This window comes from Sus scrofa, chromosome 5 (genome assembly GCF_000003025.6).
Source record: "Sus scrofa isolate TJ Tabasco breed Duroc chromosome 5, Sscrofa11.1, whole genome shotgun sequence".
Taxonomy (NCBI): Eukaryota; Metazoa; Chordata; class Mammalia; order Artiodactyla; family Suidae; genus Sus; species Sus scrofa.
Window position 1 is genome coordinate 78,897,069 of NC_010447.5, and position 21,357 is coordinate 78,918,425.

Consider the following 21,357-nt stretch of genomic DNA (forward strand, 5'->3'; position numbering starts at 1 on the left):
AAAATGTTGTTGGACCTTCACACAACCACGACCTTGCCGAACCACGGCCATACCATGTGTGAGTCTGTGGACCTGAACTAGGCTCCCTAGGAAGGAAGACAATGGCACTCACACAGTAGACTATTCTACTCATAGAATGATTTCAAACTGCTTTGGCAGTAGGGCCCCTCTGGAGAGAACTCATGCTAAATATATTCTCCATTTATTTGCTCATGATTTATACATTCAAAATATATTTATTGTGCAACAAGAATGTTTGAAACTATTTTAATATTCTTGCAAAAGTAGTGGAGATGCCAGAAAATGTCCTTGATCTCCTTGGGTTTATACCCTCTGCTTCTTGGGAATGCAAACTGAAGCGGAGGATGACAGCTGATGGTCTGTAAAAACCCAAAGGTAATTTCAGAAAAAAAAATTTTTTTTGACCATGATAATTTTACTTCATACACCTCTCCTAAATCTCTTTCTCCCTAGTGATCTATGTTTCATGATCTAAGGGGTCTTTGCCAAAATTCTTTTGATTTTTTCCTTGGCATTTGTCACAGGCCCTGTGCAGGACTTGCTCTGCAGCTGACTTGCTCACAATCTGCCTTTTCTGCAGCATTGTCAGGGCTGAGTGGCAGAGCTACGTGTGGAGCAGTATGTAAGAGCCAGGAATCTGCTCTTGTTACAGCCAGAGCTGGTTGGCCATTAGGTAAATGGTTTGAAGTAGATAAATATGTTATTTGTAGTCTCTACTGGACACGAGTAAGTTCAATGAACAATTTCAAATATCTTAAGAGAATGAATGGTCCCGCATTGACCATGTGCTCATTCCTCTACCAGCCACTGTGTCAGGAAGAATGAGTGAATAATGAGAGGAGGAGGGGGAAGATTTGAGGACGCCGTGACCAACAATCTCTCTGGAACCATAATGAACACATGGTGTTTAGTTACTGGAAGAATGACAAAGATAACCTAAACTGGCAATAACAATGTCTACCATACTGTGTGTAATAAATTAGATATTTTTGTAAGAAAAGCTGCCAGATAAAATGTTTATCTATCCTCCTTCCTCTAACTTGGATTGAACTGGTATTATTCCAGAAAATAACTACCTTTTTGTAAGTACTTTTAAGAAAAACTGTATGGCATGTTGCAGACCCTTGTATCTGAGAATTCTTCTTAAGATTTAGCACCATTTATGCCAATTCTATCCAATTTCTTCATCATTCTGATTTTTTTAGTCTATGATTTGAAGTACTAGAAACGTTTTCTCAATGTTCTTCTCACAGCTGCCTTTACCTCCTTGTTCTTCAGGCTGTAGATGAGGGGATTCAGCATGGGAGTGACCACACTGTACTGCAAGGAGAAGATTAACTCTTGAGTGGATCCTGAATTTGGCATGAGATATCGGAGTAAACCTGAGCCATAAAAGAAGACCACAGCAGTGAGGTGGGAGGAGCAGGTGGAGAAGGCCTTACTTCTGCCTTTTGTGGAGCTGATGCTCAGGATGGTGAACAAAATGCGAACATAGGAGAAAAATATCAAGAGGAAATTTCCAGTGAAATGTAGGAGGCTGGAGCAGAGCAGGGCAGTAAAACTTGCAGATACATCAGAGCAAGACAAAGGGTAGAGAGAGGGCAGCTCACAGCTAAAGTGGTGGATATTCTGACCCTCACAGAAGTCTAAATTGAGAGCTACAAGGATATTGATGAGAGCATCCAGAAAAGCCAAGCTCCAGGAGCCCCACACCAGCCCCATACACAGCTGTCTATTCATCACCTGGCCATAGAGCAGAGGGGAGCTGATGGCAACAAAGCGGTCATAGGCCATGACCGTGAGTAGGCAGGATTCGGTGCCCCGGTGGCAAACACAAAGAACACCTGAGCGAGGCAGCCCTCTACTGAGATGGTTTTCTTCTCTGACAGGAGGTTCTCCAACAGCTTGGGCACAGTGACAGAGGAGTGGCAGAGATCTAGGAAGGACAACTGTCCCAGGAAAAAGTACATGGGGATGTGGAGCTGGGAATCCACCCAGATCACCAGCAGCAGCATCAGGTTCCCCATCAGGGTTAGGATGTAAATGACAAGGAACAGTACAAAGAGCAGAGCCTGGATTTGGGGGTCAGCAGACAGTCCAAGGAGGATGAACTCTGAGACAACGCTGTGGTTTCCCATTGCCTTCAGTGTTGTCTTTGGAATGCAAGAAGAAAATCAAGTGAAGTCTCTTCCTAGGTCTAACATATACCTACGTGTATTAACTCTCTCCATTCACAAAGTTTCATGCCTGCTCAAAAATTTATGTTCCAAAATGACAAACTTCCCTAAGTTTCTAGATTTACCAAACCTATAAGAATCTTTTCTGTGGGATCCCAACCCTAGATCAACTCCCTTACCACCATGACTGTTCTTTCTTTAATGTATTAGAGTTTGTTATTGTTTCATTATTAAAAATTACTGTTGGATGTTTGTAAACTGTTGAGAATAAACTAGTAGAGAAGGGAAAATTGCAGGAAGAATAAGAGAAAATTGCAGAAATGATGTCTCCAAAAGCAGTTGGGTCTCAGAGTAGAAGCAGAGCAAGGCCAAAGGTGGGAGAGGGTTTCCTTCATCAAATGTGCATGAAGCCAGGAGATTTGGCATTAGGAAGGAAGCAGTTCTCACCTAATGGCTTTTGTTTTTCACTAAATTTTTAAATACGGTCATTAATGGAAAGTGAAGAGGGGCAGTGGCTGGAGATTTGCAGAGTGGGGAGAAAGGGAATTAATTAGAGCGAAAACAGCATAGACATATCCCAGATGTCATATAACTGATCACAGGAAACTGCTGACCAAGATGGGAACATACTCTGCTCACAATCTCCATGCCCAGCATGTACAATCTATGCAGATTGCACTACAATCAGCCCTTGCCTGTGCCTTCGTGCCATTTGTAAATATAGGCCATCCATAACTTTCTCAAGTTTGGCCTTCTTTTCCTCTATTCTCTATTCCAACTTACAACCAGACTCAGGATAACCCTTCAACACTATGACTCCATCACCTCGACCCTTCCCGTCCTGCTCTGTCTCTCATGTTCACACTGCAAGACCCACACACTCAGTTTCTTAAAGGACTTGAGTCCTCTCCCATGTTTATCCAGACAATGCCCAGAATTAGGGCTATTCTTAGAAATGAGATTCATATTTCTCACCTAGTTGAGCAATAACTAACACAGAATTAAAAACTTTTTTATATCCAGTGATCCAGAAGATGACTAAGTCTGAATGTCAGTGTGAGAATTCACTGTTAAGATGGAGTTGAAAATTCCTGTTGGACAGAGAGCTCTTTCTTGATTTCTAAAAAGGAAAATAAAAGCATGAGTTGTGCATATTATTTCTAAAAATCTCAACACTCCTCTTATGTGGGCATTATAATAATTTCCTATTATTATTTTTTTCCCTTTCACTCAACACTGTAGCTCTAGCTACAGCAACCTGGATTCATCCTGAGAATATCCCATTGTTGCCAGGAGACACTGGAAATCAAGTCATTAAATACATACAGAGAATCACCCATTATAATTTTGGAGGGCAGCAAAAAGAAAGGTCCCTTCCATTTTTTACTCATTTCTAAATGGAGCCCTACTTACTAGTGCTAGAAATTCCTCAAACTTTGGAGAAATTTATTATCCTACAAATAAAAGCTGAAGAGTGAAAAATCTTGCATATGGCATTTTCATGAAGGGCAGACCTAGAAACTGTACCCTATCAGGGGCCATACTTCCTTACAGGTATTGGTAAGCTGTGTTATTTGAGGCGGTCACAGAAATAAATAAAAACATTATTTTTCTTTAACCTGGAGCTACAATTTCATTGTACTCAGTGAACATAACCAACTCTTCATTTTCTCAGAATGAATGCTTCGGATCCAAACTGAGAATGGGAACAGCTCTGAGAATGTTACTGCTATAAGTTTTCAGTTGTCCTCACAATTAGGACTTAGCGGACTAGATCACATTTCCAAAGAAAGATGGCCTGAGCTCATTGTAGAATGAGACGTATGAAAGTACCTAGCACTGTGACTGGCCCAAAGGAGGTGTTCAAAAATATTATTTAACAATTAAAATGAATGCATGAATGAGTGGATGAATATGTGAATGGAGGAAACTCAGAAGGAGAATGGTCTAGGGCTTTACTACCCATAGAAAACATATCTGATTAGGAATCAGTAAGGGATTTAGACACCCTGGGCTTGCATGAAACCAGATGTGGGAAGAGCACTGGAGAAACATTTTGCCAATGGAGAGGTTTACCCAATGCAATATTTCATATCCTAAACTTCCACATACCTTTGACTGCATAATTATAGGGAATACCTGTAATTAAAGGCACAATTATCTTCTGGACCCTATATGTTTGGATGCTCCGAGAGGGTTATTGTTGAGTCATGAGGTGCCCAAAGTCCATCATTTTCCTGATCTCCTCCCACCTCTTATAGACAGCTCTCAAGTATTAGCTCCTCCAAACTTCTAGGTGTTTGATATAATGTGAGCTTTCAGCACCAGAAACAGGAATACAGTACCACATAGGAAAACTCTTGTCTTAATTGTCCCATAAATGAAACAAAAGCTGAAAATAATCACCTTGGGAACGTTGTGAAGACTTAACTTACTAGCTGAAGTGTGGTGCTGAAGACAACTAAGGTGCTGAAGAATCATTAGGTTCTTTTCTTCACCTTTAATCCAAATGTTTAATTTTCCCCAAAGGAGGACCAGAAGTAATTCTGAGCAGCAGATCAAAACATTGTAGGTAACAGAAGTGAATACCTTATCAGAGATGCTTGAAGGGGCACTACCTGAGCCCAGGGGAACAAAGGTAAGATGAGGGAACGGAAAGAGAAAGGAAGGGCCTGATGAGGGTACTAGGAGGTGCTGGGGATGGAGGGGAGGAGGGTCTCACACAGGGAGCACAAGGGCAGACAAAACATCAGAAAACAGGAAAAAAAATGTTACCAAGACTCTCTTTTCCTAGTGCAAAACATCCTGTTTCTCTGAGCTGGCAGGCATGCTCTGAGCTCAGGAGAATTCACAAGAGAAAAAATACACCATGACTATCCCATCATATGAACTGACATTGATTTTTCTATTTAAGATGTTCTGTGCATAAAGAGAAATACATAAGCTCAGTCCTCAAAAGCCCCTGCAAATAAAGACTTCAGAAAACTCTCCCGAACTTTGATAGCACTGCACTCTTATCCCTTAGTGACTCCCTAAAAAGACAAAGAAAAGAAAAACCTAAAATTCCTAACAAGTAATAAAGCAACTTCTTTCATATGTCCTCTAGAATAACTGCATGAGCTCCTCTTTACACGTCTCCAATACCGTTGATACATTGCTAAGACCATCATCCTAACAAGGAGGTTCAAGTCGACCATTCAGAAGGGCCTGTGGGTTAAGGTGGCCAATGGGATGACAACGTGTTACCTGAAAGCCCAGGGGACATCTAGGTCCATTCTGATTGCTGGAAACCTCAGTCTGAAGCATACATACTTTGGACTCATTAGCTAAAAACAGTTACCGGATGATCCCTCTGGGAACTCCCATTGAAGCTAAGTGACTCATAGCTTACCTTTAGATAATTTGGTTAATGTCACATATTTAATCATTACAGATATTAAAGACATTATTAAATACCACATTATAATTAATTATAGGCCAACGGTAATTTAAATTTACCTATATATTTGACATTTTGGTTTTAGCTCAATTTTTTTTATATCTATAATTGAAAGTTCAACAGCTGAAACTAGAGATCAATGGATAAATTTAACACAAATTAGACAAAGCTGAGGAGGTATTAGTGACTCAGAAGATAGGCCTGAAGAAAATAAGAACTTCCACTTGTATTTTCTTCCCCCTTAAAAAAACTCCTTTTAATTTTTCCTTTAGTGCTAGTCTTCTAGTGGTATATTTATTTACCTTCATCCTTAAAGGATGTTTTACCAGGCATAAAATCCTAACAGGGGAGAGTTTTTTTCTTTAATCTGGTACTTTGAAGATATTACCTCGTTACCTTCTGTCTTGTTTAATGTTTCGAGAAGTCAGTTGTTGGTCTAATCATACTTCTTTGGAATTAATTTGTCTTATTTTCCCCCTCTTGCCACTTTTAATATTTTGATTTTCATAATTTTATTATAATGTGGCAAACTATGACTTTCTTTTTTATTTATCATACTTGGGATTTAGCTGTAGGATTCCTAACATTTGTAGTTGATATATTTTTTCAGTTTGGAACATTTTCATTCATTACCTCACACAGTGCCCTATTTACTTATATATTACCTAATTCTCTCTCTTCTTTAGGACTCCATGCTTATTCTTCTCCTTCTATGCATTGTGTATCTCATACTCTTCTGTTTTTTCTTTATTCTTTCTATGCCTTACTGTATATGTTCTTCTTGTCCATCCTACAAGTTATTAGTACACTCATCAACACTGTCTTTGAATTTATCCTTTAAGATCTTAATCACCCATTGAGTTTTCCCTTTCTGGGATTTTCATGTCAATTTTAAAAATAGTTTCTAGGAGGACTATGCCAAGATTCTCAATCTTGTCTTTCATCTCCATGAATATTTTATTTATTTTAAAGTTACGTGTCTGAATATGTTTTCACTGCCTCTAGCTTTTGTCTCCCCATATTCCTGTTACATTTTTTCTATTTAGAATAGAATGTTATTATGAAAAATGATGGAAATAACTTCAGGTTCTGCATTATATTCTGTTTCTCCAGAGAATCATTTTACTTGCTTCGGTCAGAGAGCAAAGGACATTAGCGATGATCCTGGATGACTCTCAGGTAAATCGCTCATGTAAACTGGGGGCTGAAATGAAGTCGGGCTCTAGTCTACACAAAGCTGGCCTGTTTCCAATCCACTCTGCCTATTCAGAGTGTGGCCCCTTAAGGTTCCAACCCACCCCTTGGTGGTCCTTGGATTCCATTTTCCCCCCACTAACTTTAGGAAATTGTCAAGATAACTTCACATTTTCAACTACCTCTTCAAGATACCTTTACAGGAAAAAGAAACCCCTAAATGCAAGGCTTATTCCTCTGAGCTTCCTTCTTCTTTGAGATGATGGCTCCATAATTCTTCACTGCTTCCATAGCTTTCAAATACCTTCAGAGCAGATCTTTAAAATATGCTGTTCAGCTTTTTAAAAGATTTTAAATGTTTGTTGGCCCAAATTATCTAGCTAGTAGTTATCATAAGTGGAAGTCCCTGATAATTTTAGCCCATTCCTATTCTATTATTATTACTGTTGCTAATTCACATATTTTATAATGCTGACTTTTTAATTTTCTACTCCTCATTTGGTTTATTATTCTACCTTTTTCTCTAATTTTTTACATTTTTTCCTTTGCTCTCTCTCCCTATTTATTTATTTTTAGGGCCACACCTGTGGCATGGAATTTCCCAGGCTAGGGGTCAAATTGGAGCTACAGCTGGCAGCCTACTCCACAGCCACAGCAACACAGGATCCGAGCTACCTCTGCAACCTACACTACAGCTCACAGTAACCCTGGATTCTTAATCCACTGAGTGAGGCCAGGGATTGAACCCACATTTTCGCGGATACTAGTTGGATTTGTTTCTGCTGCACCGCAAGCGGAACTCCCTTATATTTATTTTATTTACTTTTTCCTTTTTTTAGGGCTATACCCATGGCATATGGAAGTTCCCAGGCTAGGGATTGAATCAGCCACAGTCGCCGGCCTACGCCATAGCCACAGCAACTCTGGATCCAAGCCACTTTTGTGGCCTACATCACAGCTCACTGCAACAATGGATCTCCGACCCACTGAGCTAGGTCAGGGATCAAACCTGCATCCTCATGGATACTAGGCGGATTCATTTCTGCTACGCCACAATAGGAAATCCCCTTCCCTTTTTATTTTATTTATTTATTTGCGCTTTTCAAGGCCACACTCACGGCATATGGATGTTCCCAGGCTAGAGGCCCAATCGGAGCTGCAGCTGCCGGCCTACACCACAGCTCACAGCAACACCAGATCCTTAACCCACTGAGTGAGGCCAGGGATCAAATTTGCAACCTCAGTTGGATTCATTTCTGCTGCGCCATGATGGGAACTCCCCCCTCCCTTTTTAAAAGAAATGAATGTTCTTATTACATATTAGTATCAAAAGACGCATATGCAAAGAATTTGAAATTTTTTAGTTTAATTTTTTTGCAAGACTCATTTCTTCCTCTGTCTTTGCATTGATTATCAGTTAGGATGCATTTGGATAAAAATAACACAAAACCTTAATAGCCGTAGTATAACCCATAAGAATATTATTCTTACTTAAGAAGTCTGAGAGGGGAGTTTTATTGTGATTTTATTCCATGATAAGTAAAGTTATTGTTTCAGTGTGACTGTGTTATTTTGCCCTTTGCTGCACAGTCTCAGTACAGCTTCAGTAGCTCCCAGCATCTCATTCTTATACATTACATCCAAATTAGAGAGGAGGGCAAACTATCGCACCAGGGGGTGTCCCTTAGACTCACTGGGTAATACTGTATCAGATACCTTAAGAACTTAGCTGCAAGGGAGACTGGAAAGCTGATTACCTGGGAAAGGAGAGTGGAATTTCGTGAATGATTTAGACAATAACAAAGCATCTCTTGTTGCTGGGTTTCTAAATAAAATTAGAGATGTCAATAAGTAAAAAGACAAAATAAGGCAAACAAGGGTGTCCACTCTTATATGGCATGTTTCTTTCCTTCCTAATTTTGAATGTCTTTACTGAAGTATGCTAGAATTTGCATTAATAACCTTACCTTTCTATTTGTCTTTTCTATTTGCTATAGATTAAGAGCTCGGATACTTCACTGTATGCATTTTTTTGGCAGCCAATATATAACACGTTCACCCATCTTCCTGTGACTGGATACCTCATATATATAACTATTTTTACTCTCTCCTTCAATTTGGTAGATGCTATGGACTGAATGGTGTCCCCTCAAAATTCACATGCTGCAGTCCTAAATCCCAATGTGATGGTATCCGGAGGTGTGGCCTGTGGGAGATAATTAGGTTTAGATGAGGTCATAAGGCTGGGACCCTCACCATGGGATTGGTGTGTTACCAGACACAGGAGAGCCTTCTCTCTTTTAATCTCTACCACTCGGTCCATGGCACTTTGTTTAAAAGACTGAGCTAATACAGGACAGGAAATGTCCATCTCAGTGCAAGACAAACGCCTCTGCCTGTGCTTTAGATACTGTCCCATTCTGTTTCCTCTGGGACCTAGCTCCCTCAACTTGCTATTTTTCTAGTTGGTATTCAGTTTTTCCTCTCCATTTCTCTTTTACATTTAGCACTTAGCACATTTAAACTATTTTCTCTATTTGTGTGTGTGTGTGTTCATAACATATATTATTTTCTAAAACTACTCCCCAGTCTGATACACCCTTACAGCTTCTGACTTCTCTCATTTCCTCACACCCAAATATACTGAATAACTATATTACCTGGCAACCATTTCTGCACCAACCACTCTTCTGAAGCTTCTCTATGGTTTATTTATGATCTCTGAAGCCAGTATGAATTTGTTCTAAAACTCTGAGGTGAATAAAGCACCATTTTCTGTATTTTTCCATGTTTTTTGCTTTGCATTTTAAAATATGTTATTATGTAATATTTCAAACCTACATAAAAGACTTCAAAATATAACATCCATTACATACCATGTATACTTAACTAGTTTTAATTTTTACCATATTTACTTCAGATTACTTTTCAAACATTGGACATTATAGATTTGAAGTCTTCTTTAAACCATTCCCCAATCCCTTCCTCCCTACCCGTAGGTAACCACCATCCTAATGTAAGAAAGTGGCCTCCTGTGATAGGTAGAATGCCCTCTCCCCCCAAAATGTTCACCTTCTAACCTCTGGAACCTGTGAACATGGCAAAAGGGACTTGGTGCAGACGTTTAAATAAGGAGAGTATCTTGGATAACCCAGATGAGCCCAAGCTAATCACATGATCTCTTAAAAGCAGAGAACTTCCTCCCATTGGTGTAAAAGGGGTAAGATAGAAATGGAGGTCAAAGAGATTGGAAGTATGAGGAGGGATACACAGAAAGCATGATAAGTAATGCAGTCAGCCTCTAGAAGCAGAGCCCAGTCCCCAGCTGACAGGGGCCTCAGTCCTACATTGTCAAGAAACTGAACTCAGCCATCAGTCTGAGCCCAGAAGTGGATTCACCCCTGGGACCTGCAGAGAGGAATGGAGGCTTGCTAACACCTTGATTTCCACCTGCTGAGACTCTCAGCAGAGGACCAGGTTGAGCACACTGTACTTGGATTTCTGACCTACAGATCCTTAAGATAATACATAGGCATTGCTTTAAGTTGCTAAATTTGTGGTAATTTTTCACTGCAGCAGTAGAAAACTAATATACTTCATGCATGCTTTTATGTTTTTTTTACTACATATGTGTCTATGTTTTTAAACTCTCTATAAATGTCTCCCACTATAGGAAACATTCTGAAATGAGTTTTTCTTTTTCATTCAACGTTTTAAAAATTTATCCATGTTGATATGTAAAGAGTTTATTCATTCAATCACTGGATAGTGTTCCACTGTATAAATATACCATTCTTTATGTATTTTTCAGAAGATTAGAGCACAGAAGAATCTGACTATGTGTTGGTTTATCTGTAGATTCTATAGGATTTTCTAGGGAAAAAAGCACATCATCTTTAAACAACTAACCTTGTTCCCTTTCTTTCTAATTCTTAAGTTTTAATTTCTTTCATTTCCTTATCTCATTGCATCAATTGGGACTTTCAACACAATATTAAATGGTAGAAGTGAGAGTGACCATCCTTGTCTTATCTTAATTGAAGAAAAGCTTCCAAAATGAGTTATTTAAGCAATAATTTACTGTAGGCTTTATATTTACTCTATCACATTAAGATCCCTACTGTTCCCAGATTGAAAAGACCTTTAGTGCTAATATTTAAGCACTAAATAAGTGCCTAAATTTATAAAATGCCTTTTTGCACCATTGAGATAACATATGAATTGTTTCTTTGTTCCTCTTATAACTGATTCCAAACATCATATAGGGTTTTTTGTTTGTTTGTTTGTTTGTTTTTTTGTCATACCCACTGCATGTGGCAGGCAGAAGTTCCCAGGTCAGGGATCCAACTCACACCACAACAGCAACTTAAGCTACTACACTGACAATGCCAGATCCTTACCACTGAGCCACAAGAGAACTCCCCAAATATCATGTTTTTATAATAATGTTTGAGTAAACATAACAGAGATTTACATTTTTTTGATAAGTGAAATATGCAAAGCTTAAGGTTATAAATCTATGGAAACATAATAGTAAATATGCCAGCTGGTTCAGACTTAATGGCTAGAATACCACTGCCTCCTTGTGGTGAAATTCCAGAATGACAAGTTTATTTTTAACGGAAGTTTATTTTTCAAGTCACATCTTTGAGAACTAAGCCACGGCTTTGGGTAGAGGGTTGTTACAGATCTCAGAGGTGCATGAGAAGAATAGAAAATTTGGACAGACACACAAACAGAGAAATATCCAGGTTTTTCTTTCAGGACTCCCAGGTATGGGAGCAGAGAGATTGAAGGAAATACACGAGTAATGAGAAAATCTGGAGTTGGAAGGATATGAAGATGGTACAGTAGAAGATACATGCACTCCAGTGTTCTTAACAGCACTATTTACAATATCAGGATTTGGAAGCAACCCAAGTACTCATAAACACATGAATGGATAAAGACTAGTATACAATAGAATACTAGTCAGCCACAAAAAAGAATGAAATTTGCCATTTGCAACAACATGAATAGATGTGGAGAATATTATGTTTAGTGATGTATATAATACAGAGAGAGAAAAACATTGTTTGCTTTCACTTATAAGCGAACTCTAAAAATAAAACCCAGACACCTGTGGTCAATTAATCTTTGACAAAAGAGTCAAGAATATAAAATGGAAAAAAGAGAGTCTATTCAGCAAGTGCTGCTGGCACAGCTGCATATACATGAATGAAACTAGAACATACTCTCACACCATGCACAAAAATAAACTCAAAACGGCTTAAAGACTTAAACATAAGACAAGACACTATCCTAGAAGAGAATGTAGGTAAAACATTTGGTGACATCACCTGTACAAATGTTTTCTTAGGTCATTCTCCCAAGGCAATAAAAATAGAAACAAAAATAAACCAATGGGACCTAATCAAACTTAAAAGCTTTTGCACAGCAAAGAAAACAAATTGTTTTTTTTTTTAAAAAAAAGACAACCTACAGAATGGGAGAAAATAGTTTCAAATGATGCAATCGACAAGGGCTTACTCTCTAAAATACACAAACAACTTATACAACTCAACAGCAAAATAAAAAAAAAAAACCAACAACCCAATTGAAAAAATGGGCCAAAGATGTAAATAGACATTTCTCCAAAGAAGATATCCAGATGGCCAACAGGCACATGAAAATATGCTCAGCATCACTGATTATTAGAGAAATGCAAAACAAAACTACCATGAGGTACCACCTCACACGGGTCAGAATGGCCGTCATTAATAATTCCACAAATAAATGCTAGAGAGGGTGTGGAGAAAAGGGTACCCTCCTTCACTACTGGTAGGCATGTAAATTGGTAAAACCTTTTGGAAAAAAGTATGGAAGGACCTCAGAAAACTAAATATAGAATTACCATTTGGAATTACCAGCAATCCCACTCTTGGGCATATATCTGGACAAACTTTCATTGAAAAAGATACATGCACTTCTATGTACATTGCAGCACTATTTGCAACAGCCACAACATGAAAACAACTTAAGTGTCCATTGGCAGATGAATGGATTAAGAAGATGTGGTATATATACACAATGGAATACGACTCGGCCATAAAAAGAACAAAATAATGCCATTTGCAGTCACATGGATGGAACTAGAGATTCTCATACTGAGTGAAGTAAGTCATAAAGAGAATGACAAATACCATATATCACTTGGAACCTAATACATGGCACAAATGAACCTATCTACAGAAAAGAAACAAACTCATGGACTTGGAGAACAGACCTGTGGTTGCCAAGGGGAAGGGGAGAGAGTGGGATATTTGGTAATCTGGGGTTAATAGAAGCAACCTATTGCATTTGGGGTGGATAAGCAATGGGATCCTGCTGTATTGCAGAGGGAACTATATCTAGACACTTGTGATAGAACATGATAGAGAATAATGTGAGAAAAAATACATATATATATGAGTAACTGCTGTATAGCAGAAATTGACAGAACATTGTAAATCAACCATGGTAAATTAAAAAAAATAAAAATTAAAACAAAGGAATGAATATAACAAAACTGAAATAGAGTCATAGATAAACAGAACAAATTAGTGACCAGTGGGAGGAGAAGGGCAAGATAAGCATAGGGGATTAAGAGGTACAAACTACTATATATTTAATAAATAAGATACAAGGAAGTAATAGAATGTCCAGCACAGGGAATTTAGCCAATGTTTTATAATAATTTTAAATGGAAAATAATCTATAAAATATCAAATCACTGTGTTGTACACCTGAAACTACTGTAACATTGCAAATCAATGCTTTGTCTAGATAACCAAGTCTTGGGAAGAGAACTATCAGAAAAAAAATCTTCCAGGCAGAAGAAACAGTTTAGCAAAGGGAGAGAATGTGTAACCTTTGAGATTAAGACCAGGAACTTCAGAGTGAAACACAGATGAACTCAAATTCCAGCTCTGCTCCTCACCTGCCTTGTGATCTTGGGCAGTGAGGTCTCTTTCTGCTCCTGCCTAGAAAATGGACTTGATGGTTATACCTTATCAGGGCTTGGTTGCGAGAATTAAATGAGATGTGCACATATCTCTTTGCACACTGTGTAGCTCATTAGTGCTAGATTATTAAATATTTCCTTTTAAGCTTTCATTCACTGTAAATAGTAACCACCTACTAATTGCTAGATTTTTTTCTTTTTTTGTTGAGCAAAATTAACCACAGTAAACACACATATTGCTCGTAAGATGTATCAGACTTTGGAAACATTAAACTATGAAAAATGTGCATCTTAGAATCAAGGAAAGAGTACCATCCTCATTATGAGGACTAATGCACCAAGAACTTTTTTTTTTTAATGAATTCTCATTTTATTTTATTTATTTTTTTTTTTGTCTTTTTAGGGCCGCACCCTTAGCATATGGATGCTCCCAGGCTAGGGGTTGAACTGGAGCTGCAGCTGCCAGCCTACACCACAGCCACAGCCACGCCAGATCTGAGCCGCATCTGCAACCTACACCACAGCCCACAGCAATGCCAGATCCTTAACCCACTGAGTGAGGCCAGGGATCGAACCCCTATCCTCCCGGATATTACGTCAGGTTCTTTACCTGCTAAGCCACAGAGGGAGCGCCCCAAGAACTATTAATGCCATGCTGTATATTTAGATATGACCCAACTGTTAAAATCTTTTCCTTATTGGTAGCTTCTAGACATTTTGTAGTTCTTAAATCACACATTGAGGTTAATGTTTAGTTTTTTTCCCCTCATGTGGTCTCTGTCTAAATGTCTTTAGCACATAGAAGACATTCCAAAGATTATGGAATTAGATGGAATCTGACCAACTTGGGGGTGGTTTAGGGTGACAAGTCATCATCACGGTCCCATCCTAGAGCTCAAAGGAATGAGCCAAGGACAAATGAATGCCAGAAAAGGGGTTTTTGTCTGAACCTTATAGCTGTTAGATGGCTCACCCCCTCCCACTGTGTGTTAGGTAATCCTACAAAAGGAACCAGTGCAGCAGTGGTTACCACACTCTAGCGTGCATCTGTGTCATGTGTTAAAACACCAATTACAGGACCCCACCCCTAGAGTTTCCAATTCCGTAGGTCCAGAGTGGAACCCAATAACTCGACTTTCTAGCACTTCTTAGCAGTACTGATGCACCTGGTCTGAGGACCACACTTTGAAAACTACTTAAGTGGAAAAAGTGCAGGCTCCAGAGCCTCAGCCAGTGGCAATTTTTCTACTGGGGCCCTTGACTCATCTGACCCTCTCTCTAGTGGGACCGGTAAGCCTGTCTCAAGGCCCAGAAGGCTTGTGAACCTCTGATTTTGGCTTCTTGTGTCTGGCATTCTCTGCATTCAAAATGATACTGAACTATTGTCCTGGGAAGAAGAAACTGTGATCCCACTGAGCATTATTCGCCAGAGGGAGAGATGACTGGGGAGGAGGACTCTGCCAGCTGTCTCGGCTGTTATAGCTACAAATCACCCTTGCCACTTCAGGCTCCTGCAGCTTCTGCCTCCTCCAACAGATCATAGGCTTAGCTGAAGGAAGTTTGTGGAAACAGCTTCCCAGTGTCTGAGCTGAGGAATTACTGCTTGAGGGTGAGAACTTTAGTCTCCTTCATCTAGAGACTTCCAAAGAAATTGGCCAGAAGCCCACTTTGTCTTCAGCTTCCTCTCAGCAAAAGTAACAGAAATGCAAAAAGAAAAAAATAGGGTATACCCTTGAGGCTTTCCTAGTGACCTGCCACAGCCAATTACATGCACTAATTGCCCTCAGCCTCACTCACTGCAATTGTTCATTAGCTAGCTGGGAGAATATTCTGGATTCAGAAAATATTTGTTGACTGATACAGAGAGGAATTAGAATTGTCAAGATTCTGAACTATAAATATTTAAAACATATAATAATTAAGCATACATGGCATTTTATTAGCAGGTTGTTTGATTGGAATAGACTCTTCCTTCCCGTAATTGTTCACATACCTTTTCTACTGCTTTGTTGTGACTGTCACCAGTCTGTTAACCTCTATCCCCAATTAACTTGGTCATTTACTGCAAGCCTCACCCAGGCATTACTGCTTAGGTACAAAACAGCTTCTCAAGGACTGGGACCATTCTCCTCCAGTGATTCACTCCCAGTTTCCAACCTAGTGCTAAAATGTGTTTATTATTAGGCAAGTGCCTAATAAACAGTTACAAAATAATGAACTATTGTTAACATCTACTTCCTGATCTCTAGTCATTATTGTGTTATCCCTGATACCCTCTCCATGAGGCACCTCAGTTGCTCCTATTTTTTTTTTTAACAAAACCACCATTGTAGTGATACCTCTCTTTGTATTTTAGAAGCAGACTGAGCTTGCTCAGCATGGACAAACAGATGCATCAACCTCTAGTCTTCACGGAAGCATGTAAATCTTTAATTAGATTTTTAAACAGAGGTTCTAATCAGTGTAGTAGAATTTATCAAATCTTTCCTCATATTTCTACTGCTGTGCTTTTTCAAAAGCATGTTCAGGTATACTGATACAATTTCCTCCCCAACAATTCTTTTCATAAACTCTACTACCTCTGGAAGCTGGCTTTCATCTACCTTCCTCTTCAGGAACTGAATACTATTTATGCACCAAAATCTTATTCTTGACATATCTTAAGGACCTTTCCCTCCTTTGATGTCTTGACATGGCTTGAATACCATAAAAATGGACTTTCTGAGTTACCTCAGACTTCTGGTAATTCTTTTTCTCTGCTTAATAGGTCCTGCTGTCTAAACTGTAGAAGTCTGAAGCAAGGACTTGTCCAGTTTGCAGATGCTGTGGTAATTAGCAATGCTATTCACCAATGTTCCAGTTCTTTCACTGAGCATATGTGGGAGACAACATCTCACTTACCTCAAAGCTAGGAGTGACTTGTTTGGGCCAATGAAATGTGAGTGGAAGTTGTGTGTCAGTTTAGCAAGATGTTTTAAAAACAGGCATGATTCACCATGTTTCTGTTTTCCTACATCAAAAACTGCTGAAGCATGAAGAAGCTCCTTCAGTCTGATTACTTGAGTGAGGGGGACAGAGCAGAGCCTTTCCCCTAAATCCACCCAGAAAGGACATATAATGTGGAAAAAAAAAAAAACTTTTCCAGTTTTAAACTACTGAGATTTGGGGGTTGTGTCCACTCCCTAAATCATCACCTCAGACTTAAAGAATTACCAGAAGCTGTCTTATTATCGTTACAGTTTATTACAAGAAGAGGAAACAGATAGAAATAAGTCAAGGAAAGAGATCCATGTGGCAAAGTGCAGGAGAAACCAGGCATAAGCCTCCAGGTGTCCCCTAGTGGAGCTGCATGGGGCACACTTACTTCTCCCAGTAAGGATGTGTGACAACACATGTGAAGCACATCTAAGGGAAGGGAACCAGGGAAGCTCATCTAAGCCATGAGGTCCAACATTTTTATCGGGAGTCAGTCACATGCGGTGACTGGCCTCAGCTACTCAGACTCAAGTCCCCTCCAGATCAAAAACAGTCAATCAGGAGTTACCACTGTGGCTCAGCAGGTTAAGGACCTGATGTTGTCCCTGTGAGGATGTGGGATCCCAGGACTCGCTCAGTGGGTTAAGGATCCTAAGTTGCTACAAGCGGTGGCACAGGCCTCAACTGCAGCTCCAATTCTACCCCTAGCCTAGGAACTTCCATATAAAAAACAAAAACAAAAACAAAAACAAAACCCAGTCATTCACCATAAGTATATACTTATCTGATTAAACATGGCTCAAAGCCTCAGGCTATGAAAACACTCTCATCAGCCATAATATTCCAAAGATTAGGAGATTACCTCCCAGGAAGCAGCCAAGGACCAGTCCTGAAGATAGGCCTTTCTTTGGAATGTGCTAGGTTTGCTAAATCTAGGCCGGCTGAGTTTATTCTTTCCTGCACAGGGAGTTGACCTGGAGTCACACAGCTTCTCCTGCTTATTAGAGGTACCTGAGTCATCTTCCACTTTTGAAGCACTTGTTATACTAAAAAATTAAGAAATTTCAAGAAAAGCTATAAAGAAAGGTAGAATAATTTATATACTTACATTTAATAAAATAAAATTTCAGAAATACAACTTTTTGAGACATACAAAAGTTGAAAGAATTCATTACCAGAAGATCTGCACTGCAAGAAATTAAAAAAAGTCCTTCAGGGATAAGGAAAATGATACCAGATGGAAGTCTGGAGCTACATAAAGAAATGAAGGCACCAGAAATGATATTTACATGGGCAATTATGAAAGATTTTATTCTTTTAAAATCTCCTTTGCAAATAATTGACTATGTAAAGCAGAAAGTAATGTTTTGTCACATGTTTAACATATGACAACAGTAGCACAAAGGCTGTTGGGTACAAATGGAAGGACATTGTTGTAAGATTCTTACACTACACATGAATATAATATCACTTGAAGGTAGACTCTAGATGTTAAAGATATAAACTATAAGCCATAAAGCATTCCCTAAGGTAACACAAGGAGTTATAATTAACAATCTAAGGTGGGAGATCAAAAGAAATCATTAAAAAACCTCAATTCACAAAGACACACACACAAAAAGAGAAACAAACAAAGAATAGGTAAGACAAAAGAAATCAAAATGTCAGAGTTAAACAAAAGTTATCAAAATTTGCATCAAATACAAACTAAATTTCCCAATTACAGAGCAGAAATAACCAAATTAGGTTAAAGAAAAAAAGCAAGACCTAACTATATGCTGCCTCCTGGAAAACCACTTTAAATATAAAAACACAAATATATCAAAGGAATAGTGATGGAAAATGGTATCTCATGACTGGAGAAGCCATTTTAATATCAGACAAAGTAGATTTCAGAAAAAATATTACTACTGCTAAAGAAGGTAATTTCCTAATGATAAATGGTAAATTCATAACTAGAATATCTGAGAATCTTACAAAATTCATGACATAAAATCTAAGAGCACTAAGGAGAAACACATTCACAAATAGTTAAGAATTTTCAATACCCTCTCTTAATAACTGACAGAAGAAGTAGAATGAAAATCAGTAAGTATATAGAAGACTTGAAAAGCCTTATGAATCAACTTGGCCTAACTGAAATTTCTGTACATTCCACCTAATAAATGCATAATATGTACATGTTCTTTTCAAATGCACATGGAACATTTTCCAATAGAGACCACATTCTGGGCCATAAGCCATGTCTCAAAATATTTTCAAAGTTTCAAGCTATACATAGGTGTTGGCAATAACGTTTTAGATATGACACTTAAAGCACAAGAAACAAAATGAAAAATAAAAAGCAGGACTACATCAAACTAAAAAGGTTCTGCACAGCAAAAGAAAAAACAATCAAGATAATGAAAAGACAACCTATGGAATGGTAAAAAAAAAATCTGCACACTACATATCTGATAAGGAGTTGATATCCAAAACATATAAAGAATTCATTAAACTCAAGAGCAAAAATAATAATAATAATAATACTATTATTTAAGAACAGGTACAAGGCCCGAATAGACATTCTGCCAAAAAAGATATATGAAAAGCCAACAGGTACATGAAAAGATACTCAACTTCACTAGTCATGTGGAAAATGCAAATCAAAATTACGAGTTATCACCTCACATCTATTACAATGGCCATGATCAAAAAGACAAGAGACAATAAATGTTGGTAAGGATGTGGAGAAAAGGGATCCCTATGCATTGCCTGTGGGATTGTAAACTGGTATAGCCGCTATGAAAAAGAGTACAGAGGATCCTCAAAAACATTAAAAATTAAAAATACCATATGATTCAGCAATTCCATTTCTGGGAATATAGCAAAAGGAAATAAAAACATTAACTCAAGAAATACATGCACCCCCAAGTTCTTAGCAGCATTATTTACAACAGCAAGACAGGAAAACATAAGGGTTCAGAGTCATATGAATAAACAGATACACACACACACACGTATATGGAATATTATATAGCCAAAAAACCATATATACAATGGGATATTATTCAGCCAAAAAAGGAAATCCTGCCTTTTTTGAGAGAGTGAAAGATAAGTATCTTACGATCTTATTTATATGTGGAATAGAAAAACAAAACAAAAACAAATAATAGCAAGAAACAAACTTACAGAAAAAGAGATCAGACTTGTGGTTAACAGAGGTAAAGGTTGGGAAGAGGAGAGGGAATAGGCAAGTAGCCCAAAGGTACCCATTTCCAGTTACAAAACTTTTAAGTAGTGTACAATGTGATGACTATGGTTAACACTGCTGTATGATATATAGGAAAATTGTTAAAGGGAATAAAGCCTAGGAGAAAATTTTCTTTTTCTTCCTCTTTTTATTGTGCGTGTGTGCATGGTGCATGGATGGACACTAAAATTGTAGTGACAATCATTTCACAACGTATGTATGTAAAACTACTATGCCCTATACCTTAAACTTATAGAGTGATGTATGCCAACTACATCTCAATAAAATTGGAAAAAAAGAAAAATTCAAGCCATAAAATTATTTTGTCTAACTATAAGAAAATTAAATTAGAAGTCGATGGCAAAAAGATATCTGGAACAGTTCCAAAATTTGGAAAATTACACACATCCTGACAACCCAAGGATCAAAGAAAAAATCAAAAAGAGAAATTAGAAAGTGTTTTGAACTAGATGAAAATGGAAACGCAATATTTCAAAATTTGTGGGATAAAATTAAATCAGTAATTAGAGGGAAATTTATAGCATTAAATGTGCATATAAGAAAAAAAATCTGGAAGGATCAAGATGGTGGAGGAGTAACAACTCATACTCACCTTCTCCCACAAACACATCAAAAAAACACATCTACATGTAAATCAATTCACACAGAACATCTACTGAACACTGGCAGAAGAACTTAAACCTCCAAAAAGGGCAAGGAACCCTCCATATAACTGGGTAGAACAAAAGAAAAAGAGACAGAGAGAAAAGGAATCAGAATGGGACTAGCATTCCCAAGAGGGAGTTTTGAAAGAGAAAAGGAATCCACACCCTGGGAATCCACCTAACCAACAGGGAGATCAGCTGAGATGGAAGGACCTCAAAGTCACCGAGAAAGGCATAGCAGCTGGACTGAGGAGGGCAAAACAGAGGGAGAGCCGCACAGATCATCTGCACCACTGCCTCGGACATGACAGCCTGAGATGCTCTGGTGGGTCTGGGCACTGAGACTCAGGCTCTGGAGGTCAGTCCCAGGGAGATGACTAGGGTTGGCTGTGTGGGGACAACCTGAGGGGCTAAGGAATGGTGTGCCATGGGCAGAGGAGCAGTGTGCTATGGGTTGGGTAGTGGAACACCACAGCAAAGGGAACCAAGGAAGAGCTCTGGGCCCACAGGAGAAGCAAGGTGCCATTATTTGGGAGGGTGAGAGGAGGAGGGGCAGACAGCCATAGGAATCCCCCCCACACACACACACAGGCTCTCAGAGGGCAGGGTGCCTCTGGTGCAAGCTACAGGTGGTGAGAAGCCACTAGCTTGGGTTACAGGAGACCAGGAGC

General features: G+C 38.7%; 1 protein-coding gene across 1 annotated transcript; it reads right to left on the reverse strand.

Moving 5' to 3' along the window:
- LOC100156793 (olfactory receptor 8S1-like) lies at window positions 1,243-3,729 on the reverse strand. Its single transcript, XM_005664176.2, is given in 2 exon segments — window positions 1,243-1,844; window positions 1,847-3,729. Coding segments are annotated over 2 exon segments (915 nt in total). The 5' UTR covers window positions 2,160-3,729.